We start from the raw sequence: 22,766 nt of genomic DNA on the forward strand, positions 1-22,766 counted from the left end.
ATTGTGATGCTTACTTTTTTGCATTTTATGTAATGAAACCGATCCTCTTTGAATGATAATCTCTGCATCTGGCTCATCTCAAACTGTTCTAACTTCTAAGCATTAACACAACAAAATAGTCTTTCAAAGATCAAATGACAAGTATGTTTACATGGATCCATGTGCCTCTTACAACGTGCAAATTCGTGAATCAATCTTTACAACCTCATCAGAATCAGCTTCAGAGCTGCGGGCAGCTCCTCCTTCCGAGGATGTGAAAAACTTTGTCAGTCTTTCCGAAACAGATTGTTCTGTTTCGCTAAATGATTCTTCATCACCATCATAGTCATCATCATCTTCAAAAACCAGACGAATCCCGTACTTCTTCAGTTGAAGTCCACTAAATGTTGGTGGATCTCGCACTGTCACCTGTATCTTATCACCATCTTTTAACAAGAAAACTAAGGGACTAAAATTTGGATGTCGACATAAGTAAAATTGATCATCTTCGGTCTTTGGAACTCCTTTTAAGGACAATACAGTTGAAAACTTGCGGGTGTTATCTCTGATGATCTCTGCTAGGATGTCTTCTATATCAGTGTGTTCATCTCTAAAACCATCATGTCTTTGTTGATCGTGAGATACAACCTGTTTTTGTTGATCGAGAGAGACAACAACACATATAATAAGACCTTTGATTTCATGGTTTTTGCGTCCTTCAAAACATGGCACTTCCTTCTCAAACCAGTTTGGAATTTCACTTCCAGGGACACTCAAATTGTGTAGACGCTTCAAAGCAACCTGCAAGTGAACCATGCCATGAGCACCACAACATTCACACACAGCGATAGAAAACCAATGCAGGAGGGAGAAGGTAACCTTGGGAAGTCTTCTCTTTAAAACTGAGTAACATGCGGTGCAACCACTCATGTACAAACTTTTCAAAGACTTCAAGCGTTCAAGGCCTGGAATATCTATTACTTTCTTGCAATTCGTGAGGTGAAGCTCCTCTAAATGCTCCAAGTTTGATAGATCAGATATACTTTCTAATACACTACAATCCGTAACATCGACAAAAGTCAAACTTGAGGGAAGTCGTGGGAGAGACTTCAGCTCTGTGCAATGGGCTAAATGAAGCTCTTTGAGAATAGAAAGACCCCTCAGACTGGATGGGAGGCTACAGAAATTGTTGTGGCCTAGATTCAAATATTCTAATGAAGACAGCTTCTCAAATTCATCAGGAATTATGCCGGATATTTTGCAAGAGCGAGCATTCAGATTCTTTAACAAGGAAAGCCTTGAGAAAGAAGCTGTAAGAACGAGATTAGAGCTCTCTTGTGCATTGAGAACGGTTAGAATTGTATGTTCCCCCACGTTTGGTGGTTGTTTTTCCATTCTCAATACCATTAAGCTTGATAGCATCCCGAATTCTTCAGGCAATTCTGTCACACTGGTTGCTATCATTAAAAACTCCCGCAGACGCTTCAATTTTCCAATTGAAGCTGGTATCCTGTTGAGCTGTTTACATTCATTTACATTTAAAATCTCAAGGTTCTCCAATAGTCCTATGGACTCTGGCAACTCTGTTATGATGCCTTTAATTAGGACCAAAGTAGTTAGACTTAACATATTTCCAATTGTATCTGGAAAACGGCTAAGTGATTTACAATACCTCATCTCAAACTTCTTAAGTAGGCCCAAGTTTCCAATCTCATTTGGTAATTCTAAGATTGACGTCCGGTTTAATTTTAGCTGAACCACAGAAGCTAATCTACCAATGGAAGAAGGCAGTTTTTTAAGAAATGGACAACCAACAACTGATAAGTACTTCAAATGGGACAATGAACCAATGGAAGCTGGCAGTTCTTTGATTGAACTATGATCAAGGAGAAGTTCTAGTAATGATTCAAGCTTTCCAATGGAATCAGGAATTCCATTGAGTGATCGACACCACATCAAACTTAGTGTTTCAAGATTTGTCAAAGATCCAATGGAATCAGGTATTTCTTTTAAAGCACAACCATTAAGGGAAAGCTCGCTTAGAGTTACCAGTTTTCCTATGGAATTGGGCAGTTGTTCTAGTGACACGCATCCATTTAGATTGAATATTTCAAGTTTCTCAAGGTGAAATATAGAATTGGGTAGCTTCACAATAGCAGTACCATCAACGAGAAGCTCCCTTAAAGACCTCAAGCTTCTCATGTCCTCTGGCAATTCTCTCAGTCTAGAGCAATTGGAAAGGATAAGGATTTCAAGATCTCCCAATCCAGAAATATTATTAGGAAATTCCACGAGTTTTGAACAGTTTCTAAGGTTCAAGATTCGTAACGTTCTCACATCCCCAATTGATTTATGAATTTCACTCAATTTTTTGCAGTCCTCAAGAATCAGCTTTTCTAGGTGTCGATGTCTGGCGAAATTAGGGGTAACAGTTAGATTATCACAACCACGGAGATCCAAAACCATCAACTTTTCAGCAATCTGTTCAATAACACAGAATTTTCAGCTGAGATTGAAAATATATATCATAAAGAATCCAAAGCATAAACCAGCTTCCATTTAATTACTTGGGTAATTTGGCAGTGGGACTTCTAAAACATAGTAACAAAAGAAAAGGAAAACAATTAACTAAAGATTGTGCTGAGAACAGGTTTAGGAAGAAATCTAAATGGATCATGTTCAGTTTGGGTACCAAACTGACCTTATCATGGGTGTCTAAAAGATATAGCTAGAGCCGATCGATAATGAGTAATTAAGTATTGGATCCAGTAATAATTAGAAATTTAATACTGGGGGTACCGAGGCTTGATCTGATTATTGATCAGGTACAAAATGATATACCCATCCCTACTAGATTGCAGGGGCACAGTGCTGATATAAGCTAGGAATTCCAATTCAAACATGGGTCCTACCATTTAAAAATCATAACTGTAAAGTGCGTGATTAGTGAAAATTACCTTGTGCACACTCCTTCGTGTCTGGTCCCATACTTGTTTGATCTTGCTCTCAGTGAGATCAAGGACAGCAAGTTCTGGAGTACAGAAATCAGAAGGGAGAGAATCCAAAGGACATTGTTTCCATTGCAGCCATTTCAGCTCACGAGGTATATGTTTAAAATTTCCCTCCAAGTCCACATAATTGATTTGAAGCAGTCTTAGATTAACCATTGGTGAAAATGGTTTAGAGCACAACTTTACTAATTTCTCTTTCTCTGCTTCACAATCAGAAGGATTCTTAAATTTTTCCTTCAAGTATCTAATGACATTGGGCTTTCTCTGATTGGTCGTTTCTGAAATATCTTTAGTGCTTAGAAACTTCTTACCATTCCTTTTGAAGTCGAGGATGATGCCTTCAATACTTTTCGATCCCTAAGGACATCATAGAAGAAATATTCTAAAAACTGGTATAAAGCTATTGGAAAGAAAAATAAAATAAACAAATCAGCACTCTTCAGAAAAAATACATTGAATAATTAGTAATTAATCCAGAGCCCGAATGCTATTTCAGTTGATTGAACGAAGTAAATTGGGCAGTGGATGAACCACAATAGGAATGAGAAGACATTTTTGTCCATGGATGAAGTAGAATTGGCATAGGAAATAGCAATTCCATTTCAAAAGCACAACATTGGAAGTTACTTCTTTTATCGTAAAAAAATTTATTCGAAAAAATTTAATAGGCTACTTTTCATTGTTAACAAAGAGTAATGTTTCAGGGCATCAATACCAACAGACTTTTAAGAGAAACCAATCTTCAACTACTAAAACTGACTTGCTTGCGTACTGAAAAAGAAAAAATGTATTGGATAAGGTTAAAATACCTCGGGGTTCTAATATGAAACATAATTAAGTTAGCTAAAACAACATAAAAAGAATCATATGGTACTTTGGGCTGCTACAACAAATACTAGTTTGGTGCATTTCCAAGTACTTTTTCTTTACGGCTTTATAACATTTAAAATATAGAAGTTGCTTAAGGAAGAAAAATAGAAGATATTTAGCCCAAACCTTTTCATATCTCAAAACGGATATTATTTCCTCAGGATCCCACAATCTACTACGCATACCAGGATCTCCAAGGTTTTCTTGTAGGACAATTTGTCTTCCCATGTCTCTAAGTTGATCATGCATCCACAGGGTATCACCAAAGAGAATCTTAATTAGAGATTTTGCGGTAAGGACTGTGATTGCTTTCTCTGCATTGAAACCACATCCCTTCAATATATCGATTGTAGTTTCCCTCTTCATTGCCATTTCAACAAAGAAGCATGCCATATCAAGGAATATGCACTTCTCTTGTTCATCTAGCCCATTGAAACTCATCTTCAAAACTTCATGAAGGTCACCGGGACTAATCTTTTTTAACTTTTCCAGTTCATCTTCCCACTCCACTATTCTTCTCTTATCGGACAAAAAAGCACCCATTACTTCTAAAGCCAAAGGTAGTCCTTGCATGCAGGACACAAATTTCAAGGAGAGATTCATGTAAGTTTCAGTAGGTTTCTGTCTTCCAAATGCATGATAACTAAAGAGTTCAAGTGAATCGGTGTCATTCAACACTTTCACCTCATAGATTTCATTCACTAGCTGCGGCATCAAAACATTGTTATCTCTTGTTGTGATAATGATCCTACTTCCTACATGAAACCAATCCCTTTTAACAGCTAGTGCATCAAGTTGGCTTTCATCACCAACATCATCAAGAACAATAAGAACTCGTTTCTCATGAATTCCTGCTCGGATTTCCATGATACCCTTACTGACCTCATTCGCAAGTGAATCTTTTTTGCAAAGATCACGAATAAATTCATTTTGAAGGGAAATTAAACCATTATGCAATTTCGAAGTTGTACTGATATTTGAAATGAAGATTCGATGTTCAAATTGAGCAACAATTTTATTATAAACAGCCTTAGCAAGGGTTGTCTTGCCAATGCCACCCATGCCATGAAATCCAACAACTCGAACACCACTGGATTTAACATCTAACATCCTCATCACTTCTTCTACACGAGCATGGAGACCAATAGGATGTTTAGCTACCCCTAAAGGAATATTACTCAATTTAATCAAAATCTTTTTAACCAATGTTTGTATCAACTGTGCTTCTTGCCTGCCAACAAACCATACCAGAGGTAAATAATAGAAACAACCACTCTTATATAAACAAGAAAGCTTACAACATCAAATGGCAGGGTGAGGATTGAGGACGAAGATAACATGTGTATCACTCAGTTTAGTCAATTCTATAATATACAACCAATGGTTCTTACCTGGTAATTAATTACATAATAACTAAATAATAAGAAAATCAAACTTAGATGAGCAGATGGTAGCGATGATGTATAAGATATGCATTTTTTTATTAGTAATAAATAAGGGTTTTGTTAAGGTGTGCCCCTAGGGCACACATTAAAGTGCAATAAATACACTTTGGAAATTGGATTTTGTACTGAAAATATTACTTTTTACCAAAATGCCCTCATATTCCAATTTCCAAAGTGTATTTATTGCACTTTAACGTGTGCCCTGGCACATGTTAACAAAACCCATAAATAAGATATATTAAAAAAAAAAAAAAAATCAAATGATAGTAGGTTGTGTATCATGTCAATAACTAAGCAAGGTAAGAAAAATATGTTATAGAGAGATTTGGAGGGAGGGCAGAGAATCTACCAAGACACCCCATTTTAAACAATGAAATAAAAAAGTTGTGCAACAAAACAAAACTAACGACAGAGAAATGAACAAAAACCCTATTTTCTTCGTTGACAAGTTGTTTAAAATGGAGCACTTGATATCTTCAAGTCAAGCCTTTGAGTCACAAGAACTGTTTTAACTACAAAGCCAAGGTGGACGCTATAATTTGCAATTTTTTAGAAATAATTATCAATTTCTGTTAGTTTCTCTCTCTCCCTCAAATGGATTCATTTACAAAGAAAACATCATTATGTTTTACCAAATACACTCACATGCTTAAAGAACTTGGAAAGGAACCAAAATATAGAAATTTATAATACAGTGTGATGAAGATAGGAGTCATGATGAATGTGCACAGTCTTAGTATGTGGCTGATGTGGCAAGGGCACAGTACATAGATTGTTTTCATCAGGATACACAGGAAACAGATGTGTGGTTCTGTGCCTTTGCCACGTCAGCCGTGTACCCAACCGCATAGCAAGGCCGTGTGCATTCATCATTATTCTTAAGATAGTACTGGAATTCGATTGAATTAAAAAATTCCCAACTTGTGCCAACAAATAAAATTGAGAAACATTAGAGAATAACAAAGTGCGTCTTCATTGGCTGCTTAATTTATTTAACACAACTACTAGCAAGCAACACATCTAATCTAAGTCATTAAACTTTAAAATAAATAAATTTCTTGTCTTGTGGCTTGTGGGGCTTTGCTGGTTTAGTTTATAACACCTCTCAATTTATTAGGATTTATGGCATTTATAATTTATAAACAAACACACACTCTCTCTCTCGGTGCGACCAATTTGAAGTCCGAAATAATAAAATAAACTAATAAAGAAAATGAGGAGAGAGAATACGAACCAATTCTTGGAATCCCAACCAGAAATCCCTCCAACTTTCTCCATAGCTTTCTTCCATCTCGAAACCCTATATGAGTTTTCCCCGAAAACTCGTTCATGGTTTCTGAAATCATCTTCAAAGGGTCCCCTTTGGCGGCGGACATCAGATGGATCGACTTGGTAAAAAACCGGAAGAACCAATCGACGACATTCCAAGATCTTGGTCAACTCATCGAGGCATCGCCTCGAATTCGCGTATGTCCTCGAGATCACCGCGATGGAGAGAGCGGAATCTTCGATCGCAGTTAACAAACTTGGATCGGTTTCTTCTTCTCTGTCTAACTCTTCGTCGTATCGAAACGTACGGATGGAATTACGTACGAGCTCAGTGTAGAGGCGATGAGTGAAGTTGTCTTCGTCTCTGAAACTAAGGAACACATCCCAACGAAATTTGAAGGAAGGAGATGAAATTGAGTTTGAGTTCAAATCATCTTCCATTACTCTCCCCTTGTGAGGTGTTCACTCTCAGAGTCTCACAGTGGGGGAGTCGCAGACTAGCAATAGCTCCTAAATCTTTGTAAATTTTACTTGCCGGACCTATCTGTTGCAATTTTATTACAAAAACTCCCTGACTTTACCGAGTTCGTTACTTGAACAAACCTTACTTTGTGAATCATGCTATTATGACTTACTTAATAAGATTTCAAAACTTACTAAGGGTCTTTGGGCCCACATGGATAATCAAATTAGCAATCCAAAAATACAGTCTTCTAGGTTTTATGGAAAAAACTTAGATTAAAAAAGAAACCCTTTTTGAACTTGATCGTGGGTGTTGAAAGTGGATGACTATCGACCTCTCAAATTTAAAACTAAAGTTCAACGGTGGAAACAAATATTTTTCTTTGATTTTTTATGTCAAAGTTTTTAGAATTTTGTTCTTTATTACCCAATGAAATCAAATTATGTTTCTGGATGCTACAAATTTATACAGTTAAAATCCACTCCAACATATGTTAAGTAACAAATTAACCTCATAAATTTGTATTTTATGACGTGTATCCCACTCTAGGGTTTACTGGATAACAAACTTAATAAATTGAGGTTTGGTGGATAACAAACTTAATAAAGTAATGTTCCCTTGGAGTTATCAGAACTCCAAGGAAGTATTTGTAATAAAAATGCAACAATGGAGTCCGTTGGGTAAATCTCTCTTCTAAAAATTCTCATACCTACTCAACTACGTGCATTGAGGACGACTCTAATTTATGATCTTGATTTTACAAAAGAGTCATGATTAATGCACATGATTTTGATACATGGATGATGTGGTAAGGGCATAGAACCATAGATCTTTTTCATTAGGATATATCAAAAAAATAAATTGCGATTTTGTGCCCTTGTCACGTCAACCGTGTGCATTCATCATCATTACAAAATAGTATAACACTCGTTCAAATAATTTTAATAATTATTTATAATTATAATTAGTCTCAGATAAAATCTTAAAAATTAAAAATAGAAATCTAACAAACAAAAATGATTGAGCTTCTATCACCAATCCAACTTTACTTATTCTTAACCATTTGCTCTTTTTATTAAAAAAATTGAGATGTAGTAAGTAAAAGTTGGGGTGCCAATAGCAACTCTCTTTTTCGATGGAAGTAGCATTGTGTGTAAAGAGAACCATCAATTTTCCTTGGCATGGTACTCATTGTCTCTTGAGAAAAAACAGATAAATGCTTTGTTTTTTTCACATTTGCACACTCTAGTACATTCATTAACGTTGTTTCAAGTCATTTCAGCATTTTTTTTTTTCGTTTTTACTAAGATAGTTTGGTTTGGGGCGTCCTCTCTTTCCTCGTTCTCTACTCTTTTTTTTTCTATCTTCACTAATCTCTCTCTCGTTCAAATTCACCCACTCTGCCACACACAAATTCGAATGATTAATGGAGCAAATCAAGCACAATGACTCAACATTTTGAATATATATTACAATTTTATTAATTAAATATTTGTGAATCTTTAGCTTAATCTAAAAGTAAAAGGCATATAACAAAGATTTTATGTGAAAATGAGGGGTGATCGTAACTTATATGATTTGATAGATAAAACCAATACGAAATAGTTGGTTGTTTCTTTTGATTTTAAAGTTTCTTTTAATTCTCAAGTGAATGTATAAAATTTTCACATGTAAAACATAAAAGTTGTATACTAATAATGAAAATATATAATATTTCAGTGTTCCATCTCTTATGAATATATTAGAGTTTTGATGTGCCACCAACACAAGCATTATCTTTGGGGTTAAAGGGTAATGAGAAAATATCATAAAATTGATATTTTTGAAAGAAGAGAGAAAAGACGATGAATTGAAAACAAAAGATGATTAAGTAGAGTAAGAATTTGTTGTTAAAAAATTTATGTGCTAAGTTGATGAACCAATAGCATAATGCCACGTGTATTAAAAAAAGGCAGAGGGAAAAAATTTAGATTATTAGGAGTTTCGGTTTTAATACTTTTTTCAATATAAGTGACATCATGTCATTGAATCATCAACTTAGCACAAAAATTTATTAATAGTAAATTCATACTCAATAAAGTGGGATCTTGTGAACCCACTCTATGGATGGAGTGGGATGTTCATACCTCACAAACTATAATTAGAATAGGATTCACCATTGTGTTTTATTAAATTTTTTTTTTGATAACCGGATATCGATCTAGACAATGGGCCGGGCCCAGATTTGGGCTTTGCCCAATCCTTAGTATTATATAAATTTTAACTTGTGTTAAAAATTAATTCTAGCTCCTCTCTCATTATTTTTTGACAAGAAAATAAAGATTATGTTTGTAAAAATTTGTTAAGGACTTAATTTAGTCCATTAACTCTATTCATGTCTTGATATAAAAAAGTTTTACATTTAATCTGAGTTATCAAAAATATACATTGAAAATGGGAAAATTCCCATTTCAATACATTATTCATTTTATTTTTGAAAACGGGAAAATTATCAATATCTAGAATATGAAATGGTTAAAAAAAAATTGTGTATTAAAATTAAAATGGGAAAAATGTTTATTATTTCATAAAACAGAAAAAAATAAATTCCCCACCTCTTTAAGTGAAATATTTTAATTCCGTAAAAGAAAATTTTCAAAATTTATTATTATTGAAATTAAAATGAATTGTACATTAAAATGAAAATTTTACAATTTTTTCTACTTTAAAGAATATTTCAAAAAAAAAAAAAAAACACTTAGCAAAAGAAAAGAATAAAAAGATAATGGGAGGAATAAAGAAGAATAATTGAGGAGGGAAGAGATGGGATTAATCTTGAAAAAAGATTAAAAAGGAAAGAGGAATCTGATCAAAACAATAAGACCATTAAGAGAAAATGTTCATTAACAACCAAGTATATGTACGGTGTAGATAAACAAAGGCTATTTTGGTCATTTTAAAAATCAACATAGTTTCTCTCGTACAAATAAAGTCCCCTCTCCTCCTTTTCCACATGAGATATGACTCTCCCACGTGGCATACTCAAAATACTCTCTTGACGTGGTATGTGCTAGACCCATAAATCTTTTTGCCTCGGGATACAGAACGGCATATATCTATGGAGATAATTTTGAGTATGCCTCGTAGGGGAGTCAAGTTATGAGAACTCTTTCCACATATCCAGCATGAGAATTAGATTCAATTGAGGCTTTCCATCAGACAGCTGACGATTAGGATAAAGTACAAAAAAGCACAGATTTCCTAGAGATCAGTAGAAAACTTTTGGGGATTAGTATGCATCTCAACCGTCAGTTTTTTTCCTTAATTCGTACGGGAGTAACTCGCGTTGAAGTTGTTTCAGCTTTATTCGTGAAAACGACTTCAGTGGGAGCTTCAAAAGCAACAATTCATGTGCGTTTCTCACTGGTTATCTCACAATCAGAATCCCCTTTTCTCCTCCAATACGTTTCTCACTTCTTCTTTTTCTTCCTCTGTTCTCACTTTATCAAAGATGATCTCTTTGATTAATCAAAAAGCAGGTCAGAGTTTTTTGATATTGGAGCTCATGATCACATTCTAACACTCGAGATTTCGATGATTGAAGAAGTAAAAATATCTGTAAGTATCATTGAATTAATGAAATGTCCTTCTTCTTTGATTTATGATTCTTTCAACAAGATCGATTGATAGGGGAATTAATGCATTTTTCCTACAGTAGTCAGGTTAAGGTTTGTAATTTAATTCTATTTTTAGCTTCTCTCGTGCATTAGTACGAGAGTTGTTCGATTTGTGTTTATTTTCTCTTCATAGTGTAATTTATTGGACTACAATGTAGATTTTGTAGAGAAATTTCAGTCAGATTGTATTGCTGAAATTGAATGAGAGGCGCCACTTGATAACTTTGGATGGAGTAGAATTTGATTAAACCTGGTAAGTTGTTTATACAAATAATTTTTTTTTAGAATGTCAATATTTGTGTTTAGAATAAAATTGTGATTAAACATCTATTAATTTAGTTTATAATATAAAAAACACTATTATTTAAATATAAATATATATTTAAAATTTATTTTAAACCAGTTTTGAAGTGTTTGTCAATAACGTAACCAATAACATAGTCAAAGTGTTTTATCAGAATGAGATGATTATTTGTGAGGATGATCTATATGGTGAGTAGATCACCTTCACAAAATATCAACCTAATCTAAAACTTCTAATCCCATCAAAAGTGATTTACAAATTAACGATAAAAATTAGTCCTTTTAAAACTTCTACCCCCAATTTACAAGTTGATAACTCCTGAATCATCAATTTTTATCATTAATTAATTTGTAAATCATAGAGATCATCTTTACAAGAAATCATAAAACTTTGGTTGTCGAACACCACACTATATATATATATATAAAGGGGGGGGGGGGGGGGGGACAATCTTGGGATTGTCCTATATAACTTAAAAATTTTGTATTGGACTGATTTTCTGTAAGGATGATCTCTATGGTGAGTAGATCACCTTCACAAAATATCAACCTAATCTAAAACTTCTAATTCCATCAAAAGTGATTTACAAATTAACGATAAAAATCGACGGTCCACAATTCTTCAAATTTGTAAATCACTTTTAATGGGGTCAGAAGTTTCAGATTTTGCTAATTTTTTGTAAGGATGATCTCCTCACTATAGTGATTATTATCACAAAAAATCAGCCCAATTCAAAAATTTTAAGTCATATGAGATAAATTTTGGCTCCACATGTCTCCTTAAGATTGTTTGCCGAACACTCCCCATATATATATATATATGTGTGTGTGTGTGTGTGTGTGTGAGGACTACTATTTATTATAATATTTTTTTTTCAATACCATCCGGATGATATCTATTTTTTCAATGATTTTTACAACATCATTAGATGCCATTGGATTTTGTAAAATGGATGACATTCGAACAATGTAAAAAATGTTGTAACAAATAGTTGTCCCCCAATCTAGACCTATATATATTTTGAAAGAATATTTTATAGGTTATTTTCTTTCTTTTGATCTTTGAACTTTAATTTATTAAGCATATAATTTTATTTTCCCCCTTTTATGTTGCATAAAAAATTACCTTCTTGACTCCTAAATTTAAAATTAAAATTTGAGGGTAAAAAATCATTTTTTTTTTTGACATTTTTTAAAAGGGTTTTGTTAACATGTGCTATAATGGCTTTAAAACTCATTTTGATGTCTCATCTCGTTCATGAATAAGATCAAGTCATTTTAAATGGGATTTAAAATCATGCCTCAGAATCATAACTAATCATGCCTATGAGATGACTTGTCTATCTGTTTTGTTGGTGGAAGATATCGAGATGAATCGGACGAGTCATTTCAATCTCTGATGAGATTTAAAATTATGGCTCTAAGGGCACACTTTAAGATACATTAAATACACCTTTAAAATTTATTTTTCCATCAAAAATTATTTTTTATCTAAAAATTACTCTCAATTGCTTATTTTCAAGGTATATTTAATGCATCTTAATATCGCACTTTAGACACATGTTAACAAAACCCTTTCTTAAATACTTAATGACATAGTATAGGTAACTCGAGATCTTTTTTCTCCAACAAACACAAAGAAAAAGATCTTTGACTCTTTGCACTGCCACGTCAGAGAGGGTACAAATAGCATTAGATTATCAGTCTTTAAAATATTGTGATCAAACCATGATTTTGGAAGCCACATGAGACGCGGTCGTGTAACTTTCCTCAGTAAGGAAGTATTTTTTTTTTGGAGTTTTCTTCTCCTATGGGGAAATAGCTTTAGAACACGTGTAACATAATCTAAGAATCCTCTCCAAATGTACTGGATTCACACTTTTTTTTTTTCAGTGGCTATATATGACTCGCAACGAGTGAAGAAGAGGGAGCAGCAGCTTAAATGGGCCAATATCTCTCTAATAATAGCGATGAAGATAAAAGGAGTGCAAGTTTTCAAAACATACAGAGTTCTCAACCCAACTCTGATGTTTCCTACATCTCAAGTTCTAATTATCGTGGTGAAGTTGAAGATAAAAGGAGTGCACGTTTTCAAAACATACAGAGCTCTCAACCAAAGTCTGATGTTTCCTACAACTCAAGTTTTAAGTATCGTGGTGAAGTTGAAGATAAAACGAGTGCGAGTTTTCACAACATACAGAGCTCTCAACCCAAGTCTGATGTTTCCTACAACTCAAGTAAAGAAGTTGAGCTACTTATTACATACACAGATGTTTTGTTAAAATTAGAAAAAGAACTAAGAGAGAAACTGAGGATAAAAGAGTTGTTGAAAGAAGAAGAGAGATGGATAAAGCATTACTGCAGCTCTCATAAGATATTGCTGGTTGGGGAGGGCGACTTCTCTTTCTCTGCATGTTTGGCTAAGGCTTTTGGTTCCGCACATAACATGGTTGCCACTTCTCTTGATTCTAAAGGTAACAATGTCACTAATTCATTCAAGAATCCAGTTTACGGGTACACTCATGAGCCTTGCGTACGTCCATTAGTGATTAGTTGTACTTATAGTTTTAACTATTAATTACTACTTTACGAGTTAATGAGTCGACTCGGTATTTTTCTGAGAGTATGTTTTCCTAGAACTCGTTCTGTTGTAGTTAATTTTCGAGTTGTTTTGAAAATCAACTTGGCCAATCGAACCTCTTGGGCAGAAGAAGCATCGTTCTAAAACTCTCGCCAATTCAATATTTCAAATGAGCTGAGTTGGCTAAAAAATGCACGAGTCAGGTTAGAAACTAAACTGAACTATATTTGCTATATATGGTATTATTTTGAACAACGAAAAAAAATATTTTTATTTTTTTTATAAATTTAATTTATTTTTATTTGACTAATCTGGGTCAACTCACAAGCTTTTTATTTGACTTGAGTCGATGGACTTGGAATAGAATTTTCGAGTTCTAAAATTATGAGAAGAAGTAATAATGACAGATGAATGCTTCAAGTCCAAAAGCTGGTGATTGATCTTCAAATAAGATTGTTATATATTTGATTTTAGTCTCCAATGCATTATTTTTACAGTTATATTTCCACTATAATACAATAAAATTAAGAAAGCATCCAGTTGAGATTGAATATGTTTACCTATATACCATTGTCATGATGCATGTGTTTTTCGTTTCAGGTAAGTTGTGCAAAAAGCATTGGAGTTGTAAACCTCATCTCAAGGAGCTAAAAAGATTGGGATGTCTTGTGTTGCATGGAGTCGATGTGTATGACATGGATGGTCATCCCAAGCTCATTAATGTGAAGTTCAACCGCATCATCTACAACTTCCCTCACGCAGGCCATTTCCCTACATTATGTGAAAGAGACAATTCCTTAATCCAGTAAGGGCCACATGCATTGAAATCTTCTTGTTTGATTGAACTTCAAAATATAGGCATTATATATAAATATATATAGCTACGTTAATTATTTTCAAACATCAGTTCTACTTCATTGATGATGAGTTTGGTTTCATGGGATCAAATTAATTAACAGGATGCACATGGAGCTCTTATCAGCTTTCTTCTTTAACGCACGTGAGATGTTGACTGAAGATGGTGAAGTACACGTGTCACACAGGGATGACTATCCCTACAATAGATGGAAGATCACTAAGCTAGCCAAGAAAGCTGGTCTTGTGTTGCTCGAGAAAGTGGATTTCCGGAAGTCTGATTATCCGGGGTACCATAATAAGAGAGGTGGCGACATTGAAAGTAACAAAACATTTCCTTTAGGAGATTGTTTTACCTTCAAATTCACACCACGAGACAAATATACATCATTTGCACACATAGAAGAGGATGGGTTGTGTGAAAGTACGTGGCATTGACAATATCGAAGAGATCTTATCATCTCTTCATGTTTTGATTGCTAAGATGTGATTGTGCTGCTTACTCTTTTTATAATTTAATGTAATGAACTCAAACCTCTTTGAATGATAATCTATGAATCTCTGGCACATTTGAAATTGTTCTAAGCATTAACACAACAGAATAATCTTTCACAGTTCAAACAGCAAGCACGTTTACAGGAATCCATGTGCCTCTTACGACATGCAAATAATGAAGGAAACCAGAAAATAAGACTTCCATGGTTTTTTTTAATCCATTCTTCCTTCAAATTCTTGAATCACTCCTTACAAACTCACCAGAATCAGCTTCAGAGCCATGGGCAGCTTCTCCTTCCGAGGACTTGAAAAACTTCGTCAGTCTTTCCGAAACAGATTGTTCTGTTTCAACCAATGATTCTTCTTCATAATCATAGTCATCATCATCTTCGAAAACCAGATGAATCCCATACTTCTTCAGTTGAAGTCCATTAAAGTTTGGTGGATCCCGCACATTCACTCGTATCTTATCTCCATCTTTTAACATGAAAACTAAGGGACTAAAATTTAGATATCGACACAAGTAAACATGATCTTCATTGGTTGTTGGAACTCCCCTTAACTTCAATACTGTTGAAAATATCCAGTCGTTCCCTCTGAAGATCTTTGCTTGAATGTCTACTATCGTGAGGAGTTTATCTCTGAAATCATCATGTTTCTGTTGGTCGAGAGAGACAACAACACAAATAATCACACCTTTGATCTCACAGTTTTTGCGGCTTGAAAAACCTGGCACTTCCTGATCAAACCAGTTCGGAATTTCACTTCCAGGGAGACTTAAATTGCGAAAACGCTTCAAAGAAACCTGCAAGTGAACCATACCATGAGAACCACAACATTCACACACTATGGAGCAAACCACAGAGAAAGGGAGGGAGAAAGGTTACCTTACAAAGTCTTTTCTTTACAACAGAGTGACAAGCTGTGCAACCACTCATGTACAACCTTTCCAAAGACTTTAAGCGTTCAAGGCCTGGAATATCCATTACTTTCTTGCAATTTGTCAGGCAAAGCTCTTGTAAATGCTCCAAGTTCGATATATCAGATATACTTTCCAATACATTACAATTCATAACATTGACAGTAGTCAAACTTGAGGGAAGTGGTGGGAGAGACTTAAGTTCTGTGCAATGGTTTAAACGAAGATCTTTGAGAATAGAGAGGCCCATCAGGCTGGATGGAAGCCTGCAGAAATTGTTGTCGCTTAGATTCAAGTATTCTAATGATGTTAAGTTCTCAACTTCATCAGAAATTATGCCGGATATTTTGCAATAACTTGCATCCAGATACTGTAAAAAGGAGAGCCTTGAGAAAGAAGCCGGAAGAACAAACTTAGAGCTCTCTTGTATTGTACACTCCCTCATGTTATGAGGCTGTTCAAGATGCGGAGGTTTCTTCATTTTCAGTACCATTAAGCTTGATAGCATCCCGAATTTTTCAGGTAATTCCACCACACCAGTTTCCTCCATTGAAAACTCCCGCAGACACTTCAAATTTCCGATTGAAGCTGGTAGCCTCTTGAGCTGTCTACATTGGTTTAAATCTAATCTCTCAAGGTTCTTCAATAGCCCTATGGACTCTGGCAACTCTGTTATAATGGCATTAACTAGGACCAAACTAGTTAAACTTGACATATTTCCAATTGAAACTGGTAAACAGCGAAGCGATTCGCAATCCCTCATCTCAAGTTTCTGAAGTAGGTTCAAGGTTCCAATCTCGTCTGGTAATTCTATGATTAATGTACTGTTTAATTGAAGCTCAACCAATGATGTTAATCCACCAATGGATGCAGGCAGTTTCTGAAGAAAACGACAGCTACCAACTGATAAGTACTTCAGATTGTACAATGAAAATATGGAAGCTGGCAGTTCTTTGATTGAGCTACCGTGAAGGAGAAGTTCTAACAATGATTCCAGCTTGCCTATGGAATCAGGAATTGCATCGAGTGACCGACACCTCATCAAGTTTAGTGTTTCAAGGTTTGTCAAAGATCCGATGGAATCGGGTATTTCTTTTAGAGTACAACTGTCAAGAGAAAGCTCTCTTAGAGAAGCTAGTTTTCCTATGGAATTGGACAGTTGTTCCAGTGACATGCATCCATTTAGACTGAACTTTTCAAGTTTCGCAAGGCCAAATATAGAATCAGGTAGCTTCACTATAGCAGTTTTATCAATGAGAAGCTCCTTTAAAGACTCCATGCTTCTCATGTCTGGCAATTCTTTCAGTCCAGAGCAATTGGAGAGGATAAGGATTTCAAGATCTCTTAATCTGGAAATATTATTTGGAAATTCCACCAGTTTTGAACAGTTTCTTAGGTTCAAGACTCTTAATGTTATCACATCCCCAATTGATTTATGAATTTCACTTAAATTTATGCAACCCTCAAGAATAAGCTTTTCCAGGTGCTGGTGTCCAGCGAAATTAGGGGTAACAGTTAGGTTATAGCAACCACAGAGATTCAAAACCATCAACTTTCCAGCCATCTGTCCAATAACACACATTTTTCAGCTGAGATTGAAATTATATATCATAAAGAATCTGAAGCCTAAAGAAAACCAGCTTCCATTAAATGACTTGGGTAATTTGGTAGTGGACTTATAAAAAATAGTAAGAAAAGAAGATGAAATCAATTAGGGAAAGACTGCTGAGAACAAGATCATACTAAGTTAAAGCAGGTTTATGAAGAGTTCTAAAAGGGTCATACCCAGAGCGATCAATAATGAGTAATTTTAAGTATTGGATCTGGTAATAATTGAAAATTTAATAATGGGGTGTCCAGGTCTGATCTGATTATTAATCAGGTCCAAAATGATAGGTCTATGCCTCTAGGTTTAGAACATCTGGGTTTGTCCATATCTGTTAAGATTGCAGGGGCACATTGCTGATATAAGCTAGGAATTCCAATTCAAAAATGGATACTACCACTTAAAAATCATAACTGTAAAGTGTCTAATTAGTGAAAATTACCTTGTGCACATTCCTCCATGTCTGGTCCCATAATTGTTTGATCTTGCTCTCGGTGAGATCAAGGACAGCAAGTTCCGGAAGACAGAAATCAGAAGGGAGAGCTTCCAAAGGGCATTTTTTCCATTGCAGCCATTTCAGCTTACCAAGTATATGTTTAAATTTTCCCTCCAAGGTCGCATGATTGATTTGAAGCAGTCTTAGATTAATCATGGGCTCAAATGGTTTAGAGCACAACTGTACCTGTTTCTCTTTCTCTTTCTCTGCTTCACAATCAGAAGGATTCTTGATTTTTTCCTTCAAGTATGTAATGATATTGGGCCATCTCTGATTGGGTAGTTCAGAAATATCATTAGAGCTTAGAAGCTCTTCACCAGTCTTTTCGAAATCAAGGATGATACCTTCAATACTTTTCGATCCCTAAGGACAATCATAGGAGAAATATTCTAAAAACTGGTATAAAGCCATCAGAAAGAAAAATAAAATAAATTAATCATCATTGTCTTCCAAAGAAACAGCTAGAACCAACTTACCTAATAAAAGACAAGCACAGTATGCAAGATATTTGTTAATTAAGTTTAGCTAAAACAACATAAAAAAAATTCATAAGGTACTTTGGGCTCCTAAAAAACAAATATATAATACATCAAGTCCATTTTGGTTCATCTGCAACTACTTCTCTTTGTGGGCTCGATAAAACTTAAAGTAAAGAGTTGCTTAAGCGAAGAAAATAGATGGTGTTTTGACCATACCTTTTCATATTTCAAAACATGTATTATTTCATCAGGATCCCACAATCTACTACGCATACCAGGATCTCCAAAGTTTTCTTGTCGAACAATTTGTCTTCCCATGTCTCTAAGTTGATCATGCATCCACAAGACACTATCACTGACAATCTTGATTAGAGATTTTGCAGTAAGGACTCTGATTGCTTTCTCTGCGTTGAAACCGCATCCCTTAAATATATCAATTGCACTTTCCTTCTTTGTTTTCATTTCAGCAAAGAAGCATGCAATGTCGAGGAATATATGCTTCTCTTGTTCATCTAGCCCATCAAAACTCATCTTCAAAACTTCATGAAGGTTACTGGGACTAATCTTTTTTAACTTTTCCAGTCCATCTTCCCACTCCACTATTCTTCTCTTATCGGAAAAAAAAGCACCCATTACTTCTAAAGCCAAAGGAAGTCCTTGCATGCAGGACACAAGTTTCAAGGAGAGATTCATGTAAGTTTCAGTAGGTTTCTGTCTTCCAAATGCATGATAACTAAAGAGTTGAAGTGATTCGGTGTCATTCAACACTTTCACCTCATAGATTTCATTCACATGCTGTGGCATCAAAACATTGTTATCTCTTGTTGTGATAATGATCCTACTTCCTACATGAAACCAATCTCTTTTAACAGCTAGTGCATCAAGTTGGCTTTCATCATCAACATCGTCAAGGACAATAAGAACTCGTTTCTCATGAATTCCTGCTCGGATTTCCATGATACCCTTACTGACCTCATTCACAAGTGAATTTTTTTTGCAAAGGTCACGAATAAATTCATTTTGAAGGGAAATTAAACCATTATGTGATTTCGAAGTTGTACTGATATTTGAAATGAAGATTCGATGCTCAAATTGGGTAACAATTTTATTATAAACAGCCTTAGCAAGGGTTGTCTTGCCAATGCCACCCATCCCATGAAGTCCAACAACTCGAATACCACTGGATTTAACATCTAATATCCTCGTCACTTCTTCTACACGAGCATGGAGACCTATTTGATGTTTAGCCACCCCCAAGGGAATATTACTCAATTTGGTCAAAATCTGTTTAACTAATGCTTGTATCAATTGTGATTCTATCCTGCAAACAAACCATATCAGAAGTAAATAATAGAAGTAAACAAGAAAGCTTACAACATCAAATGCCAGGGTGAGGACTAAGATAGAATGTTTACCTTGACACCAATGTTCATAAATATAAAACATACAAAACAATGTCAAAAAGACTTAAAAAATGATAGAAAGAGGAGGGTCAATGCTAAAGGAAAAAAACTCAAACATGAGAGACAGATCAAACAATTTTTTTTTTGTTAAGTGTATCAAACAATACAAATAAATGAAAGGCAACTTTACTTTCGATTCTTTTTTCATGAGTAAGCCGCTCTAATGATGCAATTAATTTCAATCTAGAAACCGAAGCTTTATAATCACAATGGTTACAACTGGTGGAACGAAGCAATGTTTAATTTTTTCAATTTTTTTTATTATTAAAAAATGTTATTAAGGAAGTAGGACTAGCTGGCCTCCAAAAATGCAGGACAGATTAGCATTTAACCTTACAAAGCAAGTCCCTTCTAAAAAGGTCCTGAGAAAACACACCTCTAAACTCATACAACAACTTACTCCAGAAAAACAAAAAATTCAAAATACTAACAATGACCTGAAATGAACTCACCTTTCCTTTTGAAATCCTACAATCTGCTCCTTCCATAGGTCCCAATAAACCGCAAAGGGAGTGAAGCTCCAAAGAATCCTCTCTTTGACTGTGTTTGAGAATTCAATCACTTCATATTAAATCTTGGGGTATGCAATTTGATTTACTGTGTTACAAAGACTATCTTTTACAATATGTAAACCTTCTTCTGCTCTAAAACCTTAGACCCACAAATTATTCAACTTCCAAAACATGAAGTTTGATCGACATATCAAAACAGGTATTCACCAAGGAAAATAATGAATCCTATTTTTCACCTTTGGTGCCATGATTTGCACTATTATTGAAAAAGGCCCGTGTTAAAGGCACCCTATTTCTTAGTAAGGTTGCCCATATTACTAAGGGCATCATTTTAACTTGTTTCTATGATTTGAGCACCATAATAGGTTTCAACACCCCATTTTTTCTTTTTGTTGACATTGACCAAACAATGATAACATAGGCCAAAAAATCTTTGGAGGCATTTCGACATACCTCCTTCAATGTCGACATAGGTGGGGTGCTCTAATCATGGTAAAAATTAAGTTTTCAATGGTTCGTGGGAGACTATGACCAAAATCTTGGAAAACTATATATTTTTTTTCCCGAAAATCAAATTTGATTCATTTTCCCTGATATTATAATTATTGATGGATTAGCAGTTTTTTAAGGTAAAATTTACCGACTGATTGATTCATCGGTGTTATTGTATCATCACACACACACACACACACACACACACACACACACACACACATATAGAAAAAGGACTCAATAAATCCTAACTAAGAAGGTGCTCGTTTACCACATCGAAAATGGTAATGGATTCATGTTCGAAGATAACAACCATTATGATTGACCATACACACTCACTTGCTTAGAGAACATGGAAATGAACCAAAATATAGAAATTTACAATACACTGTGATTGAGATAGTACTGGAATTTAATTGGATTAAACATTAAAGAATAACAAAGTGCGTGTTCATTGGCTGCTTAATTTATTTAACACAAATCCTAGCAAGCAACACATCAAACCGGGTTCATTGGGATTTTGCTTGTTTAGTTAGTTAATCCATGGAAACACATATTTTATTACTGGGTCAAGATGTGAAGATTCCAAACAATTATTTTATTAAATTATAACATATATCTATTTAGGGTTTCAGGCATTTCTAATCTCTCTCTCTCTCTCTCTCTCTCTCTCTCTCTCTCTCGTTGTCAACAATTTGAATAATAAACTTATAACGAGATGCAGAAAATAGAGAATACGAACCAATTCTTGGAATCCCAACCAGAAATATTTCCAAGTTTCTCCATAGCTTTCTTCCATCTCGAAACCCTAACTGAGTTTTCTCCAAAAACTCGTTCATGGTTTCTGAAATCCTCTTCAAAGGGTCCCCTTTGGCGGCGGACGTCAGAAGGATCGACTTGATAAAAAACCGGAAGAACCAATCGACGACATTCCAAGATCTTGACCAACCCATCGAGGCACCGCGTCGAATTCGCGTATTTCCTGGAGATCACTGCGATGGAGAGAGCCGAATCCTCGATAGCAGTGAATAAACTTGGATCGAATTCCTCTCCCCTGTCCAACTCGTCTTCGTATCGAAACGTACGGATGGAATTATTTACGAGCTCTGTGTAGAGGCGATGAATGAAGGTGTCTTCGCCATCGCCACTGAAACTAAGAAACACGTCCCAATGAAATTTGAAGGAAGGAGATGAAATGGAGTTTGAGTTCGAATCGTCTTCCATTAATTAGTTCACTAGATTTTCATACTTCATAGCATAGCAGGGTGGAACAATATTGAAGATCTCTCTCTCTCTCTACTACGTTTTTACAGGTTGAGAAGAAGAAGAAGAAGAAAGAAGTCTTTCATTTATCAAAAAAAAAAAACCAAAGAAGAAGAAAGAAGTCTTTCTATCTGTCTTTTGGTCTTGACTTCTGACTTTAAGGACTACCGAACCAAAATTGCCGCACTTTCTTTTTGCTTAATTTTCAAGCCAAATTCTTAAATGAATAATGCTGAAGTAACTTTTAAATTGACATCGTCTGGGACACTGCTGACGTGGATGTATTTATTGAATTATAAATAAGTTTCATCGAGATACGAGTGAGAAGTAACTATTGTTCTGTGCACACAAATGTCCAAAACGATGTCAATTCCAACACAACTAAAGTTACAAAGGTGGTGGAGGTAACCTTAAGACTACTACTCGAAATAGATCTACGGCTCTGTGAACTTGCCGTATCAATCACATACAGACCGCATACGTTTTTCGAGGATTATCACGACTCTAACCTTAATTTAAGACTGATGATAAAATGACTTGAAAAAAATCACTAGTTTGTGTGCTGATGTACGTCAAGTGAGTGAAACGTGAGTGGCTTTTTAGGGAATT

The 22,766-nt window shown here is 35.0% G+C and overlaps 2 protein-coding genes across 2 annotated transcripts; one reads left to right on the plus strand and one right to left on the minus strand.

The window, feature by feature from the left end:
• Nucleotides 1–102: 102 nt before the first annotated feature.
• Nucleotides 103–22,341, minus strand: LOC147411791 (uncharacterized). The gene is made up of 10 exons (XM_086432433.1): nt 21,637–22,341; nt 18,644–19,748; nt 17,895–18,311; nt 15,815–17,410; nt 15,160–15,732; nt 6,540–7,036; nt 3,987–5,091; nt 2,937–3,347; nt 859–2,460; nt 103–780 (listed from the first exon to the last, which is right to left on the minus strand). Exons 1-10 carry the CDS (start codon nt 22,116–22,118, stop codon nt 169–171), a joined length of 8,400 nt encoding a protein of 2,799 aa, XP_086288559.1. The 5' UTR covers nt 22,119–22,341; the 3' UTR covers nt 103–168.
• LOC147411792 (uncharacterized protein At4g26485-like) lies at nt 10,437–14,999 on the plus strand. The gene is made up of 5 exons (XM_086452522.1): nt 10,437–10,634; nt 10,852–10,946; nt 12,890–13,470; nt 14,178–14,382; nt 14,537–14,999. The coding sequence occupies exons 3-5, from the start codon at nt 12,939–12,941 to the stop codon at nt 14,868–14,870; spliced, it is 1,071 nt and encodes a 356-aa protein (XP_086308648.1). The 5' UTR covers nt 10,437–10,634; nt 10,852–10,946; nt 12,890–12,938; the 3' UTR covers nt 14,871–14,999.
• Nucleotides 22,342–22,766: the final 425 nt, after the last annotated feature.

Source organism: Akebia trifoliata, chromosome 1, assembly GCF_017979445.1.
Source record: "Akebia trifoliata isolate Shusen 1 chromosome 1, ASM1797944v1, whole genome shotgun sequence".
In the NCBI taxonomy this organism is placed as follows: Eukaryota; Viridiplantae; Streptophyta; class Magnoliopsida; order Ranunculales; family Lardizabalaceae; genus Akebia; species Akebia trifoliata.

Bases quoted from the DNA above. Each gene is read 5' to 3' on its own strand.
- LOC147411791 (XM_086432433.1), bottom strand. From the start codon at position 22,118: ATGGAAGACGATTCGAACTCAAACTCCATTTCATCTCCTTCCTTCAAA. The intron at 5,092-6,539 runs GTTCGTATTCTC...GTTTGTTGGCAG, and splicing joins GGTTGGGATTCCAAGAATTG to GCAAGAAGCACAGTTGATAC. The intron at 2,461-2,936 runs GTAATTTTCACT...GTTATTGAACAG, and splicing joins CACGAAGGAGTGTGCACAAG to ATTGCTGAAAAGTTGATGGT.
- LOC147411792 (XM_086452522.1), top strand. From the start codon at position 12,939: ATGGGCCAATATCTCTCTAATAATAGCGATGAAGATAAAAGGAGTGCA. The intron at 13,471-14,177 runs GTAACAATGTCA...TTTTCGTTTCAG, and splicing joins CACTTCTCTTGATTCTAAAG to GTAAGTTGTGCAAAAAGCAT. The intron at 14,383-14,536 runs GTAAGGGCCACA...ATTAATTAACAG, and splicing joins AGAGACAATTCCTTAATCCA to GATGCACATGGAGCTCTTAT.